The sequence below is a fragment of the Puntigrus tetrazona genome, chromosome 8 (genome assembly GCF_018831695.1).
Source record: "Puntigrus tetrazona isolate hp1 chromosome 8, ASM1883169v1, whole genome shotgun sequence".
Classification (NCBI taxonomy): domain Eukaryota; kingdom Metazoa; phylum Chordata; class Actinopteri; order Cypriniformes; family Cyprinidae; genus Puntigrus; species Puntigrus tetrazona.
Window position 1 is genome coordinate 19298297 of NC_056706.1, and position 16457 is coordinate 19314753.

At 37.2% G+C, this 16457-nt stretch overlaps 1 protein-coding gene across 1 annotated transcript in view; it reads left to right on the plus strand.

Annotated features, from left to right (window-relative positions):
* The window catches only part of LOC122349946 (membrane-associated guanylate kinase, WW and PDZ domain-containing protein 1), a 61859-nt gene that overhangs the window by 13580 nt on the left and 31822 nt on the right, over positions 1 to 16457 (plus strand). Inside the window, 5 exon segments of the mRNA XM_043246097.1 lie at positions 1656 to 1810; positions 1813 to 1944; positions 5240 to 5356; positions 13749 to 13868; positions 16082 to 16255. Coding sequence (XP_043102032.1) covers positions 1656 to 1810; positions 1813 to 1944; positions 5240 to 5356; positions 13749 to 13868; positions 16082 to 16255 — 698 coding nt within the window.

Consider the following 16457-nt stretch of genomic DNA (forward strand, 5'->3'; position numbering starts at 1 on the left):
GCGAGGGAATGACAGCACTGCTCCAATACTGTCATGTCTCAAGGCGCTCTCGCTCAGACTGCACCTGCCCCTCGCACGAGCCCCGCCAACTGTCATTTAGTGGGGCATCTCTGCATGTTAAAGCTCTGAGACTTAAAAGGTCTCTTCAAATCATAGTCTGTCACCTTTACAATACATTTTTACTAAAGAAAACTCCATTTAATTTGGTACATATTGCCAAATAAAAATGTTGGTTCCTCTGGTTAATAATTTTTTCTTGGAAAACATTTAATTTGTTTTTGGTCCTATATTTACTCCATAAATTGTTCTCATCTTTATAAAGTAGGAATTATTGCACTTTTCTTTTTAATGACTAGAAAATTTAGCAGTTTATAAAAATGCAAGTAGCACAATTAATTAAAAAAATAAGATAATAATAATAATATAAAAAATAATTTTCCTGTAAAAACTCCAATCTGTTTTATTTACAAATTTAAAATAATTTTAGTTTAATTGAGGTATGTGCTTCAAAGACTATCATGCATTACAATGCTACGCATCTTTAAACGCATATTATTTCCAAAACCACACTGTTAATTAAATTTTTCACTTTGGTTCAAGTGGTTAAATTTTCATTTAATTATTGCATGAGAAGTTTAATAAATGCTGGGCTGCATGAAGAGTTGACATAAAGAGCAGACACAACTGTATCATTATAATACAGCTGTAAATCATCATAGCAGTAATCTTTGTGTTTACGTTATGCAATAGTAATTTTGTATATGCAGTCTAATATCAAAGAGCCCAGGTCCCTTTAGGACAGTTTTGTAGGATTTTATTGAAAAAACATTGTAAAGTGGCCCAAAATAGTATGTAGGCACTTAAGCCACACTAAAAATGTATTCATTTTATTGCATTAGATAATACAATATCGAATAAGAGGCATCTGCGCACAAATGCAGCTAGAGCTTTTCTCAGAAGTAATGTAACTTTTCCAAGCAATTTTTGCAATGGCTTTTTAATCAGCTGGCGCTAATGTTATTTTAGTGTATGAAGTCAGTTCTCTTGAAATTCATAGGTGTGGTATAATCACAGAGTCATCCACAAATGAAAACAAATAGATATAAATTCAATTGCTCAAATCTTTCTCTCAGATATATCACAGTTTGATTATTTGTTATTTCAAACAATGACATCTAATATAGCTACATACATTTTTAAGCATGTTTTGCAGTGAAATATGTTTCGGGCCATAATAGCTGTTTTGTTTGCTTCAAGTGGTATGTTTGCCTTGAAGAGCTCCTCCACCTGTCTCCATGTTCATTGTGCCTCCCACCGAGAAAGCATCTGTTGATTTGTCTGGAGGCTCCTTACAGCACACACAGAAACGAGGGCACACTCTCGTTGTTTAGGCACATATTGACCTCCTGCCCTCTCTGATCTGTCTGCTCCATCTCAGCCAGATTTAAAAAAGATATAGTTCATGCCAAAAATTCGTATTCAGCGACTACTACGTCTTTTGAAACCCGCATGACAGTCTTCCACATTTACATAATGTGAAAAGCACTGAACATACCAGTACACTGAATGTTTAGCATTAGATTTTCTATGTTTAGTCCCGCTGACATGCCTTTAATCTGCGCCTATATCCCCCTCTCTCTGTGTTTCTCTGGCAGTTCGTTGGCCATGTCTAAGGTTGCGGTAAAGAAGCTGCACTGGCGCTCTAAGGTGCAGGAGATCTTCGTGCCGCTGGTGGGCAGCTCTGGAGAGCTGGGAATCGCCATCGGAGGCGGGGCTGATTATGGAGAGTTCCCATTCGTCACCGCAGCACCAGGGGAGGGATCACAGTTGGCGATATCATCTTAGAAATTGGTGGAACTCCTGTTTTGGGCCTGACTTTAGGAGATGTGCGTGGGCTCTTAAACTCCTGCCCCCATCCAATCCGCATCAAGACAGTGTCTCCAGGTACTGTTGGTGCTCTACATTCTCAGTTGTATGGGCTGAACATCGATTTTTGTTTCCTAAATATGTTTTTTTACTCCAGTGGTGTTTTTTTAAAGGGGCAGTAAAGACAGAGTGTTATAAAAGGTTACTGTTTCAGTAAAACCTTATTCATGTGTCTATAAAAATATTGAGCAGCACTTTTCATGATTGAAAATAAGAAATGTTTTCTGAGCAGCGAATCAACAAATTAGAGTGATTTCTGAAGGATCGTGTGACACTAAAGATTGTACTAATAATAAAAATTCATGCTATTTAAAATTACGTTTCAGAATATACTTAATCAGAAAACATCGCTTTAAATTGTAATAATATTTTAGTTTTTACTGCATTTTGACAGTTATTTTAGTATAAAGTATTAAAGTATTATTAAATAATATTTTTAGTTTTCATTTTGTTTACATTTTAGTAATTTTGTTATGTGTTTTTGTCATTTTAATGAGCCTTGCTTTATTGTTAGCTTTAATTGAATTTTATTTCAGTTTCCGTTTCACTAAATTTATTGTACCTCAACTGAAATTAATTAATTCAGCTTTATTTCAATTAACAAAAATACATTGTAACAGTATTACAGTTTTAGTTTATAATACCTTGGCGAGAGATTTATTAAACATGATTTATTTAAACATTAAAACACATTAAAACATTAAAAAGTCACACTCACCCCAAAATTATAAATAGTATATGTTAGATTTCAATCCTCTTAACTACACCACTATATTAAGGAGAGTTAATGTCATAACAGTAGGACATTCTTCAACAGAAATTGGTTGCAGAATTACAGAACTGAAGTCACATGGGTCGTATGTCACCTGTAGGGGGCGCTGGTATTTATCACAAAGTGTCATGGCATGATGATTTTTTTTTTGTCAACCAGTTTGTCACACCTGACCATGACTTCCTCCGTCCTCTGTTAGATTGATGAGCAGTCAGCCTGAGTCCTCTGCATCCCCTTCTTCTCTCTTTCCTTCTCTCTCTGCTGTTCTCACACCTCTAACACCTCCAACTACTAACTGCAGGGTTTTAAACTGAGCTATGTCAGTAAGGTTATAATTCACTGCTGTATGTTGCATTAGCTGATGAGAATATCTCATAGACATAGAAATACAGACTTGCGCATCCTGTGCTGTTATTAATATCATCCTTTGATCTGCCCGTGTATCCTATATAAACGCAGTGGACACAGAGGAGAGGAGCTTTGTGCTAATTCTGGCACTTCTATTTTAAAAAAAGATCAATATGTACTGTCCCTGCTGAAATACATCCAAGTCTTTATAAAAGCAGCTCTGTCTTTCAAACAGTGGAATTGATCATTGTGAATGCCTGAGGATTTGCTTCATTTAGTCCTGTTTCATTTCCAATATTTCATGTTGATTTTGCACTTCTGCTGTTTACTGAATTGCTACCGGATGATGAATTGAAAATGTTATATTTGAAGATGTAAATTTTAGTGATCACCACGATATGTGATGTGTTCTGGGATGTGTTTCCCAAAAGCAAGTGTGGTTGCAAATTTTGTCATTACCAATAGAGTTTAATGGAACTTACGAACATAGTTACGTAACAAAGCTTTTGAGAAATGCACCCCTGGTTGCCAAATAATTGCAGTATGGCCTCTGAACCGTTCTGAGTTTAATGTGAGTTTAATTAGTTTTTACAGTATTTTTGGTGGTTGCTTTTAGCTTTATAGTGTTTTTTGACAAGTTGCTATGTGTGTATTTTGATGCCTTTATAGTGTTTCTGATAAGGTTGTTATATGATAATATGTTTAATGCTTGCTTCGGTATGTTTTTGTTGGTTCTTCTAAGAGGTTGCCAGGTCATTGCTTTTTGATGAGGCGTAATGAGTGGTGTTTAATGTATAGCTGTGTGAATGCTAGGACATTCTTGTGATTGCGTGGGTTGCCAGATTATTTATGTTCATTTTGATATCTTCAGAACACAAATTAAGATAATTTTGATGAAATCTGAGAGCTTTCTGACCCTCCATAGAGAGCTACACACCTACCACATTCAAGATCCAGAAAAGTATTAAGGTAAAAAAAAAAAACTACTACATTTTTTTATTTCCGGGCCTTAAATGTGATAGTTGCATTGCTGTGTATGTAGGGTCAGAAAGTTATTGGATCTCATCAAATATATCTTAATTTGTGATCGGAACATAAAAGATCTTACAGGTTTGGAATGACATGAGGGTAAGTTGTTTTTGGGTGAACTATCCCTATAATGTTTTATGCATTTGGGGTTTGCTAGTGTGTTGTGGGTTGCTGCCAGATCATTGCTATGTGCTTACTAAGGTATTCTGAATGGTGTTTCATACATTGCTATGGAATAGTTCTATTTTTTTGTTGTTCTAGCAATCAGAAATCTTCTTGATTTGAGGTACTACTCGCGCTTATAGCACAAACCCTGCTGGATTACTTACGTGTGAATGTGCTTCGTTCAGATCCCTGACTGAATCCACTCCACACTAATATGGCTGAATTAAGTAGAAGGAGTTCAGAGAGAGCAGCAGGCCAGCAATAGCGTCCTCCTGTAATATCATAGTGGTCATTTCATACCTATATGGTGTGCGCGTGTGTGTGCTCATGTGGTTTCAGGGCTTATGTTCCTTTATGAGAACTGTGAGCTGTGTTTTATTACTAAGAGAGGTGGGGTGGGGGTGGGTCTGTCATTTTGATGGGTTCGAGAGGCACTCTGTTCATCTATAACAGCCAAGTGGCCTGTCATCAGAGACCATAAACCACAGCAGATGAAATAAAGAGATCAGCCATGTTGAGTGGAGCACTGGGCAGCCGTGCCAAGACTGCGTGTGTGACATTTTTCACTTTAATCCAAGGCTGTGTATGTGTGTGTGGGAGAACGCACTTTTCATTATAACCCGAATGTGTTTCTACACAGCGCAATACGGCATTATACTGACCATAAACATGTGAATTCATTGTTAGCAGCTCTTTGCAGTTTTGGCCGGAAGGTAGAACAGCCCCGGCTTCATTTGATTGATTAGAAACACCTCTAATATCTACAAAGGTTAATCAATACCGCCTCTAGAGACTGGGCTGAATTTATCTGCGTGTGTGTTTTATTTTCGCTAGCTCTTCAGTTTTTTGAATTGCAGATTTTGAGGTGGGTAAGCACATTGTCTCATTTGTAAATGTTAATGCATGGGTTATTCTTACTGTATGTGTTAAATCAGAACGTCTCTGTTTGTTCACTTGTCCAGCTTTCCCTTTCTAATTCTTTTTCTGTCCCTTTTCCAGGCTCGACTCTATGCAAAGATCTAAGGTTGTACCTGAGCAAATGTTTCACACCGGGTTCAATGGACAGTCAACTCCAGCAGGTGATCCGAGAAAACCTCTACTTGAGAGCCGTGCCATGTGAGTACCCCCAAAATACTGTTCAAAAGTTGACTTTTTAAAGCTTAAAACAACTATATAGAGGTCCAATTTATGTTTCGTTTCAATGAGTAGTTCACTAGCATTACAGACAGAATAAAACTGACTGTTTTCCAAACAGGTTTCCCAAACACTCTTCTGTCATTGGTCAGACAAACGATAGCCCCGCCTCCAAACTCACATCATTGGATGATCTGTCGCTGTGTCTGAATGCTTAAACAAACAAAGCAAAGCTTTTACTCAGCTGTTTCTCTTAAAGGTCCTTAGGACAAATATAAATTAAACTAAATGTTACGCTTTATTTTAAAATTCATATATCACTATTTAGTACTGTTTATATACGGTACAAATTTAAGCAAGGTTTAAGATAAGATTAATGGGGATAATTCGGTTTTAGAAGAATTTGAAGAAATGTTTCATAGTATTTATCAAATAATCATGTTAATCATATAAAATAAATGTTTTTGATTACATAATACATGTGTGTGTACTGTTTGCATTTATTGGGTGTGTATTCAATGTATATATATAAATACACACACATGCATGTGTATATTTAAGGAAAAATAGGTTTATATATTAATAAACATAATAAATATACACAGTACACTCACAAATATTATGTCAACAAAAGCAATTAATCGCTTGACAGCACTGGTAAGATCTCTTTTTAAATCTGAGACAAATCTGAGAAAGGAAAACCAAAGCAGAAATCTCCATTTGCTTTGTTTAATCATGGCATTGATTTATTTGTAATTATTCTTTTCTATGGTTAAACACACATACACTCACAAGTTTAAACAACCCAATAAACTACTAGAAAATAAGCTTGTTATTTTATGCAACAGCATGTAACATCAAGCTCAAGGTACTGCAGTTTTTCTGATGAAGTGTTAATTGGCGTGTGATCCATTTAATAGAAAGCAGGTGTTGACAGCTCCAACTGGTTTCCCCGCGACAAGAAAGGCAGGATGCGAGAGAACAAAAGAGAGATAGAGAAGGGAAAGGTGAAGTTATACCAAATTAACCATTTTTCTGTTATTTACATGCCATCCTCCTCCTCAAACCCAACATGCTGTTATGTTTCTAGTGGAATGCAAAGAAACGCTTGAAGGATCAGTTTTTATACTTTACACAATCCTTTAATATAAGCAGTAGTGTTTTGAATACATATCTTTGACGCTCCATTGAAGACGGCCTTTTAACATTTCCATGCTTTTCACTTTGCTTTTCACGCTCTTTTCTATCAGTCGTCTCTCTTTCACAACCTCTGTTCTGCTCAACTCCCTGTTGCTTCCTTTTTCTCTGCCCTTTATCCTGAGCTTTAAAATCCTAATTATATTTTCAGTAATTTCTTTCCTGTTTTAATGTTTGCGCAGTGATAAGACACAGATTTGGATTAACCTCCATCAAAATCATAAGCTTTTGTTAAGTAGATGAAGTTCTGCTAGTTTTTACAGCAGAATTATTATCTGAAACACACAAAGAAGGAGAAATCATAGGTGTATAAGTCCTGCCTTTCAGTTAAAAGAACCAGTCACCATATTTGATTAAAGTATGCTTAGGCGAATCCCAATTCTATATTATCACTCACTGTAAAGAGAGATGCACCAACCCACATGCACGCAACACCATTTTTTATGTATCTAACTGCACATTTTCTTGCAGTTTAAGAAAAATGTCTACTGTGTGGCTCTAAAACACATATTCAATATGTGAACCCTGGCACATTTTATTACGTTTAATAATGCAGCGGTTAGGGGCATTAAGTTCTGCTACAGTCCCCGTATATTTGAATATCATCTTGGAAATATGCTCTACACCAAATCCAACCCTATACCTACCTGATAGTGTTAACAAATGCAAAACCAATGTTAAAACACATCTGTTGAGGCAACCGTGTCATTTCCACTTCCTTTAACACAGATTCCAACTGTTTTATTGAACCGTAGTTAGCTCCTGTTGAGCTCCTTGATCTTTTAAATACATCTCTGTAGTCTGTAGTCTACCGAACAAACCCATCTCAGCCTAAATATCCCAGCATATTAGTATGGTTTTGATATTCTTCAAGTAAATGTGTAAAAATAATGCTTTACTAATCAAACTCTGTGAATTTGTGTGAAAAGGAATGAAGGTGTCTGCCTCTAGTTTTTGCCTGCAGTTTTATGTACTTGTTGGTACGTACTTGTGTCTCATTAAAATGCACCCAGGTACGTTTGTGCTACGAGACCTGGTAGAAATACCTACTAAAAGTTTTGGACATTTCTATTATTTACATATAAAGTAGTCGTCTGGAGTGTCGCCAAGGTGGCCACTGAGTGAACTGAACAGCCTTAAGGGGATTATGAATTCATTGTGAAACTTTTGTGGCCACTTCAGGAACTTTCTGGTGAGGCTGGCGCTCTGTTTTTCTCTTTCCCTTTCCCTCAGACATTGTTTGAAAAGTTTTCAGTCAGTTCTCGTAGTTCACCCAGAGGACATGATGGCGTCTGGCTCTGCACATGTGTTTGAGCATGTGTGGGAGTGTGTTTGAAATGTTGCGTAGACTTGAGTGGGGTAATCTCTGATTTATGGTGAAGTAGGTCATGCCGAGCTTGACGCTGCCCGTCGTGTACCATACTGCTTACTGAGACACACACACACACACACACACACACAATAACTGCAGGCATGCCTTTGAGCTCATCTTTGGCTCTTCCAAAACACACATAAGCTTCATTTGTGATACAGCAACACACTAGAAGATCCACACGTGCTGCTCTCACATGGACACCCTCAAACATTTATTATTCATATACTTAGACACTGAAACACATAAAACACACTGTTCTGGTTAGTTTTCCTCTTCATCTCAGTCTGCCGAAAGAGGAAGAGACCCTACAGCTAGGTACTTTTAATTCCCAATTTCGTCCTCGGCTAAAAACGCTACGGTTAGTGTTGGAGAACAAAAGCGGTTTGTACAAACAGAAATGTTTGCAGATGTTTCAGCTGCTGATGTTTGATAATAGTTTTAGCCACTGTGCACTTTAATCTTCAGTCACCCGTTGTGTTTGAACTTGCAGATAATGCTCTATGTGGCAATATCATGCAATATTTGGGCAAAATGTTAATTGGAGATTCAAGATACTGTATCTGGTAATCACATTAACGCTGATTTCACAGCTTAATTTGCCAGACTGACTGATTGCATTTGAAAATCTGATTCCATTATGATAGTGAACCGAGTTTAGATTATGAATAATCATCACAAGGCAGTCAAAGCTTTAAAGGACACAGATTTGTTCAGAGAAAAAGTGACCAGTGATGTCTGTTATTGCATGCCGAGAACTAATCAAAGTCCCTTACACAAGACCGCCCAGTGAGCAGCTGTCTTGCTAATATTTCCTATTTCTGCTGAATAATTTTACAAATTATATTTCTTATATTGTCTTTTATGTTGTAAGTGTTGCCTAAGTTGTATCACATAATTACTAATACATAACTGGCTCCCAGTACTGTGCTTTTGTACTGCTTTTGTGCAATTGTTATTTTTTCTTGAAAAGTACACATAACATTACATTTATCACTCTCTCACTGAAAGTCCCATTGACACTTACGTATAAAATAAATGGTAAAACAATCAACTACAAGCAATAATTTCATTCTGTTGGTGATGAAAATTGTCTCCATTCATTCTCATGCTCTTTAGGTAGAGTGTATTTCTGCACCGCTAACAGAAAAATAATAGCAAGTTTCTCCACATAATATGAAACAGATCTATTCAGTTTATTTGATAATACAGATTTCATTCACAGTGATATAGTGAATATATTTTGGTTTAATGACTATAACAGAGGTGTACTGTTAGTAATAATAGCGGAGCTATTGTAATGCAGTGCTGCCTGGCAGGTGTTGTATACATTTATAGGAACATTTTCATTTTGTCAGCAGTTTCTTTTCATATCTTTTCACTCTCTTTGTTACCATTTTGGCTTTTCTTATATGTTTCTTGTACTCTGAGGCCAGCTCTACTGACAGCTGAGAGACATGTGCCAAATGCTTTGATATTATTCTTGCTATCTAGCAGAAAGTCCAAGCTGCTCTTTTCCATAGAATTAAAGTGAGTGAAGGCTGTTTGAAGCAAGTGAAGGCCTTGTTCCCTTTTCCTGTTATTGTACGGAAAAATTGTGTTCTCTTGAGAAAAAAAGTCTTAAAGGTGGAACGACGCAAGTAAATTATACCTGAATTTGCATTTTGGGGTGAATTATTTCCTCAGTGTAGCATAGCTGTGTAGATCAGTCAGCTTGACCCTGAAGGGGCTTTAGTTTGGCTAAGCAGAGTGGACAGGAAGGCCTGTCGAGGCCTCCGGCTGAGAGCTCTAGTTTCATCTGACAGAGATGGAAAATAGCAGAGTAAACAGTCTGGATGCCTCCAGCTTGGTAGTCATACTTTACCTGTCCAGTATATGCAGCAGTAATGTTGACGGTAATTGGGGCGACATGAATGCATAAACCATCACGCCTTGATCTAAGGTCAAAAATGAAGTCAATGCAAATAGCCAGAGTCAAAAACTGACCTTGAGTCTGCTTACAAAAATTAAAAACGTTGAATCCTTAAGTTGATTTTTATTGTTATACTGTACTGTGTCATCTTATAGTGTTATATAGTATATGTCATCAAATTTCCTACCATAAATATATTAAAACTTAAATTTTGTTAAGTAATATGCATTGCTAAGAACTTAATTTGGACAACTTAAAAGGTGATTTTCTCAGTATTCTGAGATAGTATATCTATCAGTATTTGCAGTATTTACAGTCATTGTCAGTAGCATGCAGCTTCTTTTGAATAGCTCCTGAATAAATATAACGCATAAAATAATTAATAAAATACCGAAAAGTATTTTTTCGAGGTTCAATTGCCATTTCCAGAAAGCAATTCAGCTAAATTTCACAGGCAAAAAGTCCATTGTTGATTATCACAGAGCTCTTTTCTTTTGGACAATGTGGCACATTTTGTGACCAACTTGAACCTGTTGTGAAATCTGTTTGTGGACGCCTTTCATACCTATAAGAGTTTCCCAATTGAATGGATTTTCATTGAATAGACTGAATCCTAGTTTTCGAAAATAGACTAAACAGCAGCAAACGTGACTGCAGCTTTACACAGCAAGGCAGCTGTGTGTCCAGTCAAATGACAGCAGTATAATGCCTGTATTAGACATGTATGACTGTATCAGACCATTATTACATAAGGTCTGTGTCATACAGCTGTAGGCAGGAGGACGGTGCAAATATGTATTCAAAACACAGTCTATATAGTGGAATACTTAAATCCGCACGAAGCATCTTCATTTCAATGTTTTATATTCCATTTGATATATTTTTTAGTTTTGTGTTTAATTCACTCTCTGATTGTATTTTTTGGCTTGGTTGGATTGTGCAATGCTCTTTATCCCATCATTCGTCATTTCAAGTTTATAAAGAGCTCAGCACTGTGCGTAAAAGCATGTTTTAATATCAATTTTTAGTGGAGCAAATTTATCCTCTCTATAGGTCCGTCTGATTCGGATGATATTGTTTTTTAGGATGTATTTTCAGATATTAAAGTCATTTTGTATCGATTCCAAATGAGGGCACATTAGAATAAAACAAATATAGCTGCTGTTCAATTACACCAAAGGCACTGAACAATAGTCATCGACTGGGCCGGCGGGCTGAGAGAGAGTTCACATGGTCCACTGCTAAAGAGGAGCGCAGGACATAAAGGATTAAACCGCTTAAAGGAATTAAGAAACGGTCGGCCGTTTATCAATTATTCATGCAATAGAATCAAATTAAATGGCTTTTATAATGGGTGAGTACAGAGGGGGTCTCTTTAGAGAATAGATTGCATGCTGCACAGATTACTCTTCTTTTGTATGACGTTCGATGAAGTTTCCGAATCAGCCGGTTCGATTGCTTTTTGAAATTGCCTCAAAACTCTTTTATATATATACATCAATGCCGCTAAACCGATGCATTAAAGATTAATGGAAGTTTACATCATTTTTCCTTTTTGCATCATGTGTTTGTCATTAGTTTGCTTTGTGTGTGTGTGTGTGTGTGTGTGTGTGTGCCTTGAGGATAGTTTGTGATTCTCCACCACAGTGGAAATAAGCTGTATCAGTACGCCCTGCTGAATAGCCCTGTACTAATGTAAAAGACTTCTGCTGAGTGCGAACTGATGCGTCACTCTTGCTCTTGTCTCGCTGTAGGTCTCTCGATCTGTCAAACGAAGGACCTTGGGTGTGCTGAGGTCACCGCGAGGTTATTTATAGAAGGTCACCGCTGTGACACAATGGGTCAGAAACCTGACAAACAATTAATGGGCTCGTTATTAATTCATGGAGGGAGAGAGCCGTAATGTGTTCTCGATATCTCTGATGTGCGCTTCAATCACTTAGCTGGAGCTCTGAGAGAATTATTCACACTGAGCTCGTCTGGTGTCTGTGAGGAAGTATCACTGAAATCCTCTCCAGCCTTTGGGGATTTTGTGATATTTGTAGACTTGTAAAAGAGTGGAAGATCTATGGACGAATATTTTAGCATGTTTGTAATAGTAGCAAGCTGTTGTTTACCTTCCAGGTCTGTTTCAGTGACCAGAAACAGTACTTGGGCCACTGACTGCTTCGCCATTACTACTGTATGTTTATATTGAAATATACAAATTTGCAGCTGGATTAAGAAAAAGAAAGTAATACATTAGGAAAACGGAAATGTGAAAATTTTATGTGATTTTGAGATACAGTATAAAGAAACCGTTGTAAAAGGTGCGAAAGTAAATTTGAATTTGAATTTGAATTTGAATTTGAATTTGATTTGAAAGTGCAAAAAGCATGAAAAGTCACAATATTTAGATTTAGTATTTAGTCAATTGAGTGAGATACAATTTGTAGAATTTAGCAGTTTTGAGATATAAAGTTATGGCTATAGTTAATGATCATATAAAAATAAATATATAGTTATGGGCACAATTATGTAAAAGGCATAATTTTGAGATATAAAAGCACAATTTGAAAAATAGGCATAATTTTGATATCTATATATAATCACGATGAAGAGAATCGTGAGAATTCTAAAAATTGTAAGAATGTTTATATTAATGTTTACATTAAAGTGAGATATAATGGCACAATTTTTATTTTTTTAAATTTTACACAGAAAAGGCATCCAAAAAAACACATCTTTTGACTGTTTAATAGCGAATAAATTACTTCAATAATAAATTTAATTTATTCAAAAGTTTAAACCCAGTACATAAGTGCACCGTAATGTTTATTAAAGAATCTGTCTTCATAACATTTGCATACTGAACTGCATTCTCTCTTCTCGGTTCGTCCTGGCATATATTTGTGTACTGACTCTGTTTGATCGTTTCTTTCTCACATCTATTAACCGTCTATCCATCTCGTTACGTGTCCACTGGCATGGAAGAAACCCGCTCAATACGGTCCAAACCACCAGCAGCCTGCCGCCGCAGAGCACACAGCAGCGCGCTTGTCTCCGCAGTGATCTATGATAACGTCAATAAACCCATCGTCTATATTACTGATTATTAAACGAACATACGCCATAACACACAGTTCGCACAGCGCGTGACTTTTCGAGACCTTTCCAGCGTTCGCAGGCCCGGAATCCTCGCATAGCGTGTGCATTAGGCGTTGCTTAATTTTCTACACACACATATGCTCCCACACACACCCTTGAGGCCAGCCTTAAATTAGACAGACGATGCGTTTCGCTCTCTTCGCTCCGAGTGTCCTCTTGTCTCGCTGTGATTGACGTGCGGTGGGTGTGGCCGTAAGTAATTCGGTCTAATCATTCCAGCAGGCCCCTGGCTGTGTGAGCTGCGGGTGAATATATCAATACACACAAACAAACACGCTGCGGAGCGCAGGACCTCCGAGCCAAGCGCTGGGACTAATGTTCATGTTGTGATGTACCGGGGGATTTTGCTTATCAGACTCTTAATTAGAGATATTGAGGCAGAAAGGAGGTAGGATCTGTGTGTGTGTGTGTGTGTGGTAGAGGAGCGATAAAGAATTGGTGATTGATGTTGTGTCGGTGCGGAGCCGTTCAAAGCCTGCGGAAAGAGGGAGGGCCGTGTCAGATTTTCGAGGCTGGATCGCTGTAATTGGTCTGGGCTGTTCATAGCCCTGTTAACTTGTCAGTCAAGGCTGGATGGAGAGGGGATAAGATGCCATCTTAATCTGAGAGCGCACACACACACACACACACACACACACACATTGAGCTGAAGGCTGCAGTGCGGGTCAGCAGTCTGTCAATAGTTCTGTAAGTTATTTGAGTTTGGTGTATTTAACGCTTCCTTTGCTTTTTGATGCCACCCTCAGGTACGACTAGACAGCCACGAGACGGCGAGATCACGGGGGTCGACTATAACTTTGTCTCCGTCGAGGAGTTCTTCTCTCTGGAGGAGTCGGGGGCGCTGTTGGAGAGCGGGAAGTTCAAAGGTCAGCGCACATTTATGATCCCATAACTGAATAATTGATGAGCATTAAGATTAAATTCGCTATTTCTTCGTTTTAATCCTTTTGGATGCTTTTAAGGTCATGCGTTACATCTGTGGGAGTTTTTTTTTTTTTTCATCCAGTATTGATTCACAGTTCTAAGAGCTCCATTTACACACATCAACATGCATCAACACAACCGTTGTGTTGGCAACACTCGCCTATCCAACAGCTCAAAGTTAAAAGGGATCATTCACCCCCAAAACCATCAATCTATTTTGATTCTCACACAAGCCTTTATGATTTTAAAGAGGCTGTTATTGTCACTTTAGTTCTTTTGGGAGCTTGACAGTGCTCATCATAGACTTGTTGTTAGGCAAAAATTGTAACTGACATCAAGAAAATGATATGATATGAGAACATAAGTCTGAGACCACGTGTGAAAATGCTCCTATTTTGAATTTTTACTTGTAGTTTTATATTAATACATACATAGGGCCAGATTTACTAAACTGCAAATCAGTGTTAGAGCACAATTCCATGAAAACACCAATGGGAACGGGAGAGGGAAATAATGCACACGTTAAATAACACAGACGCAGACAGATCATTTCCATAATGACCATCACAATCTACAAAGAGCAGTACAGTCTGCTTAAAGACTCTTAAATAATGGCACAAATACCAGTAAGCACCAGTAACCATTATTATTTTTTTCATTCATTTTAATACTCTCCTGCCATAAATTTTGCACAAAAATAACTGTGTCCATGCCTTTTCAGCGCTAATTCTTCACTGCATGTCTAAATTACTAAATTGTGACAGTATTATTTTCACAGCAAAATATGGTTTGCACTGGCGTAGTAAAGTTAATAAATCTGTATTGCAGTAAATCTGTATTCTATTCTATTCTATTCTATTCTATTCTATTCTATTCTATTCCATTCTATTCTATTCTATGAACATACCTTAAATGAAAAATTGAAATGAAAAATTGAATAATGTGCCTTTTTAATGGTATTTTAATATCTTAATATATTAATATGGTAGAAGAATCAAGCTAAACCTGACTTTATGTATTGTAATATGACGCTCATATCTAAAATACAGTGATATCACACATTAAAAAGTCATACCAATCACAGAATAATATGAGCCAGTACACTTTAAAAAATTTGTGTAATTTTAACTGTAAAAAATATAGTACAAATGCTATGGAAAGGTTGCTACAGGTTGTTCTGTATGTTTATATTTTAATTGTATTTTTTACAGAATAATTCCGTAAACCACAGCTTTAAAAATGACATAATTTTCTTTTACAGTGTATTATTTCAATTTAGTTTATTTTATTTTCTCTCGTCAGGTGTAACATTTAAGTAACTGATAAATTTTAATGTAAACTGAGGAAATGCTATCAGGTATCTACTTTAAACCACACAAAGTCAGTTTATACTAAACAGAAAAGCTCATCGTCCATTACAATAGTCATTTCAGTACAAATGTTTCGCGATGCAACGTTCAGTGTGGGATTGGGAGCTCGTTTTTCTTTCAGCAACGTTACTGTGGGCTCTGTGGCACATGTGCCTTTAACATGTGAGTTATGGCTCTCGGGGGCAGGATCACCTACCTCGGCTGATTAAACGAATAAAATGTATTAACATAAAAAATGCTGCCGCATTTACAAAATGCCATAAACGCCATTCTCACCTTGCAGACACGGCAAGATATGATTTACTTACCACTGCAAAGGCAAGTTACTCAATCAATAACAGATGGAGACCAGAGTTCAAATATGTTGAAAGGTCTGAAGATATAATGTCCCTCCTGTTGTATAGCATTCCCTCCTTGAAGTGGTCTTTATGCTTTTAGAGAATATACTATAACAATATAGAGGATTATCGCGTGTTATTTAGGTGACCTTGATTGCATGATTTCGTTGTTCCTCTTGGCTGTTCGTATTAAAATAAAGCTATTGATTCACTCTGCAATAAATTATACTGCATATCCATGGCTTTAATCTGAACGTAAATCCCTATATGTAAATCCTATGTGAATTGTTATGTTAAAAATAATAATACATGTGACACATTTCCCGTGCAATGAGGTCAGGGGGGTTCAGTGTTTTGCAGAAGATTTTATAAACCATGTGCCTAAAGAAACTCAATAACTGTCCCTGAAAGATGCACTTAATGCTCTTTTTATATTCACTGGATTAGGGAACTACTACGGAACTCCTCGTCCGGTTCACATCAATCCTGATAGCCCTCCCATCACCTACCAGGAGCACCGCAACCTGCTGAGGAACTTCCGCACACGCAGCAAGTCCCTCAGCAACCTGGAGAAAGCAGGAGAGGAGGGAGACTACAGCGAGGAGGACTCAGGTCTATCAGGTAGGAAGAACACCCATCACTCACAGCACGCACCTTGTGTTAATTACATGCCTCGAAAAAACTTGGTCGCAATGCTCTCATAAACAATTCCTCAGTGCATTGGGTAAAATTGGCTTTATGGAATATACAAATGATTATGTCATTCTGAAAATGTCGTATTGCAGCATAGGTTTGTGTCTATGAAATTCGATTTGTAAAATAT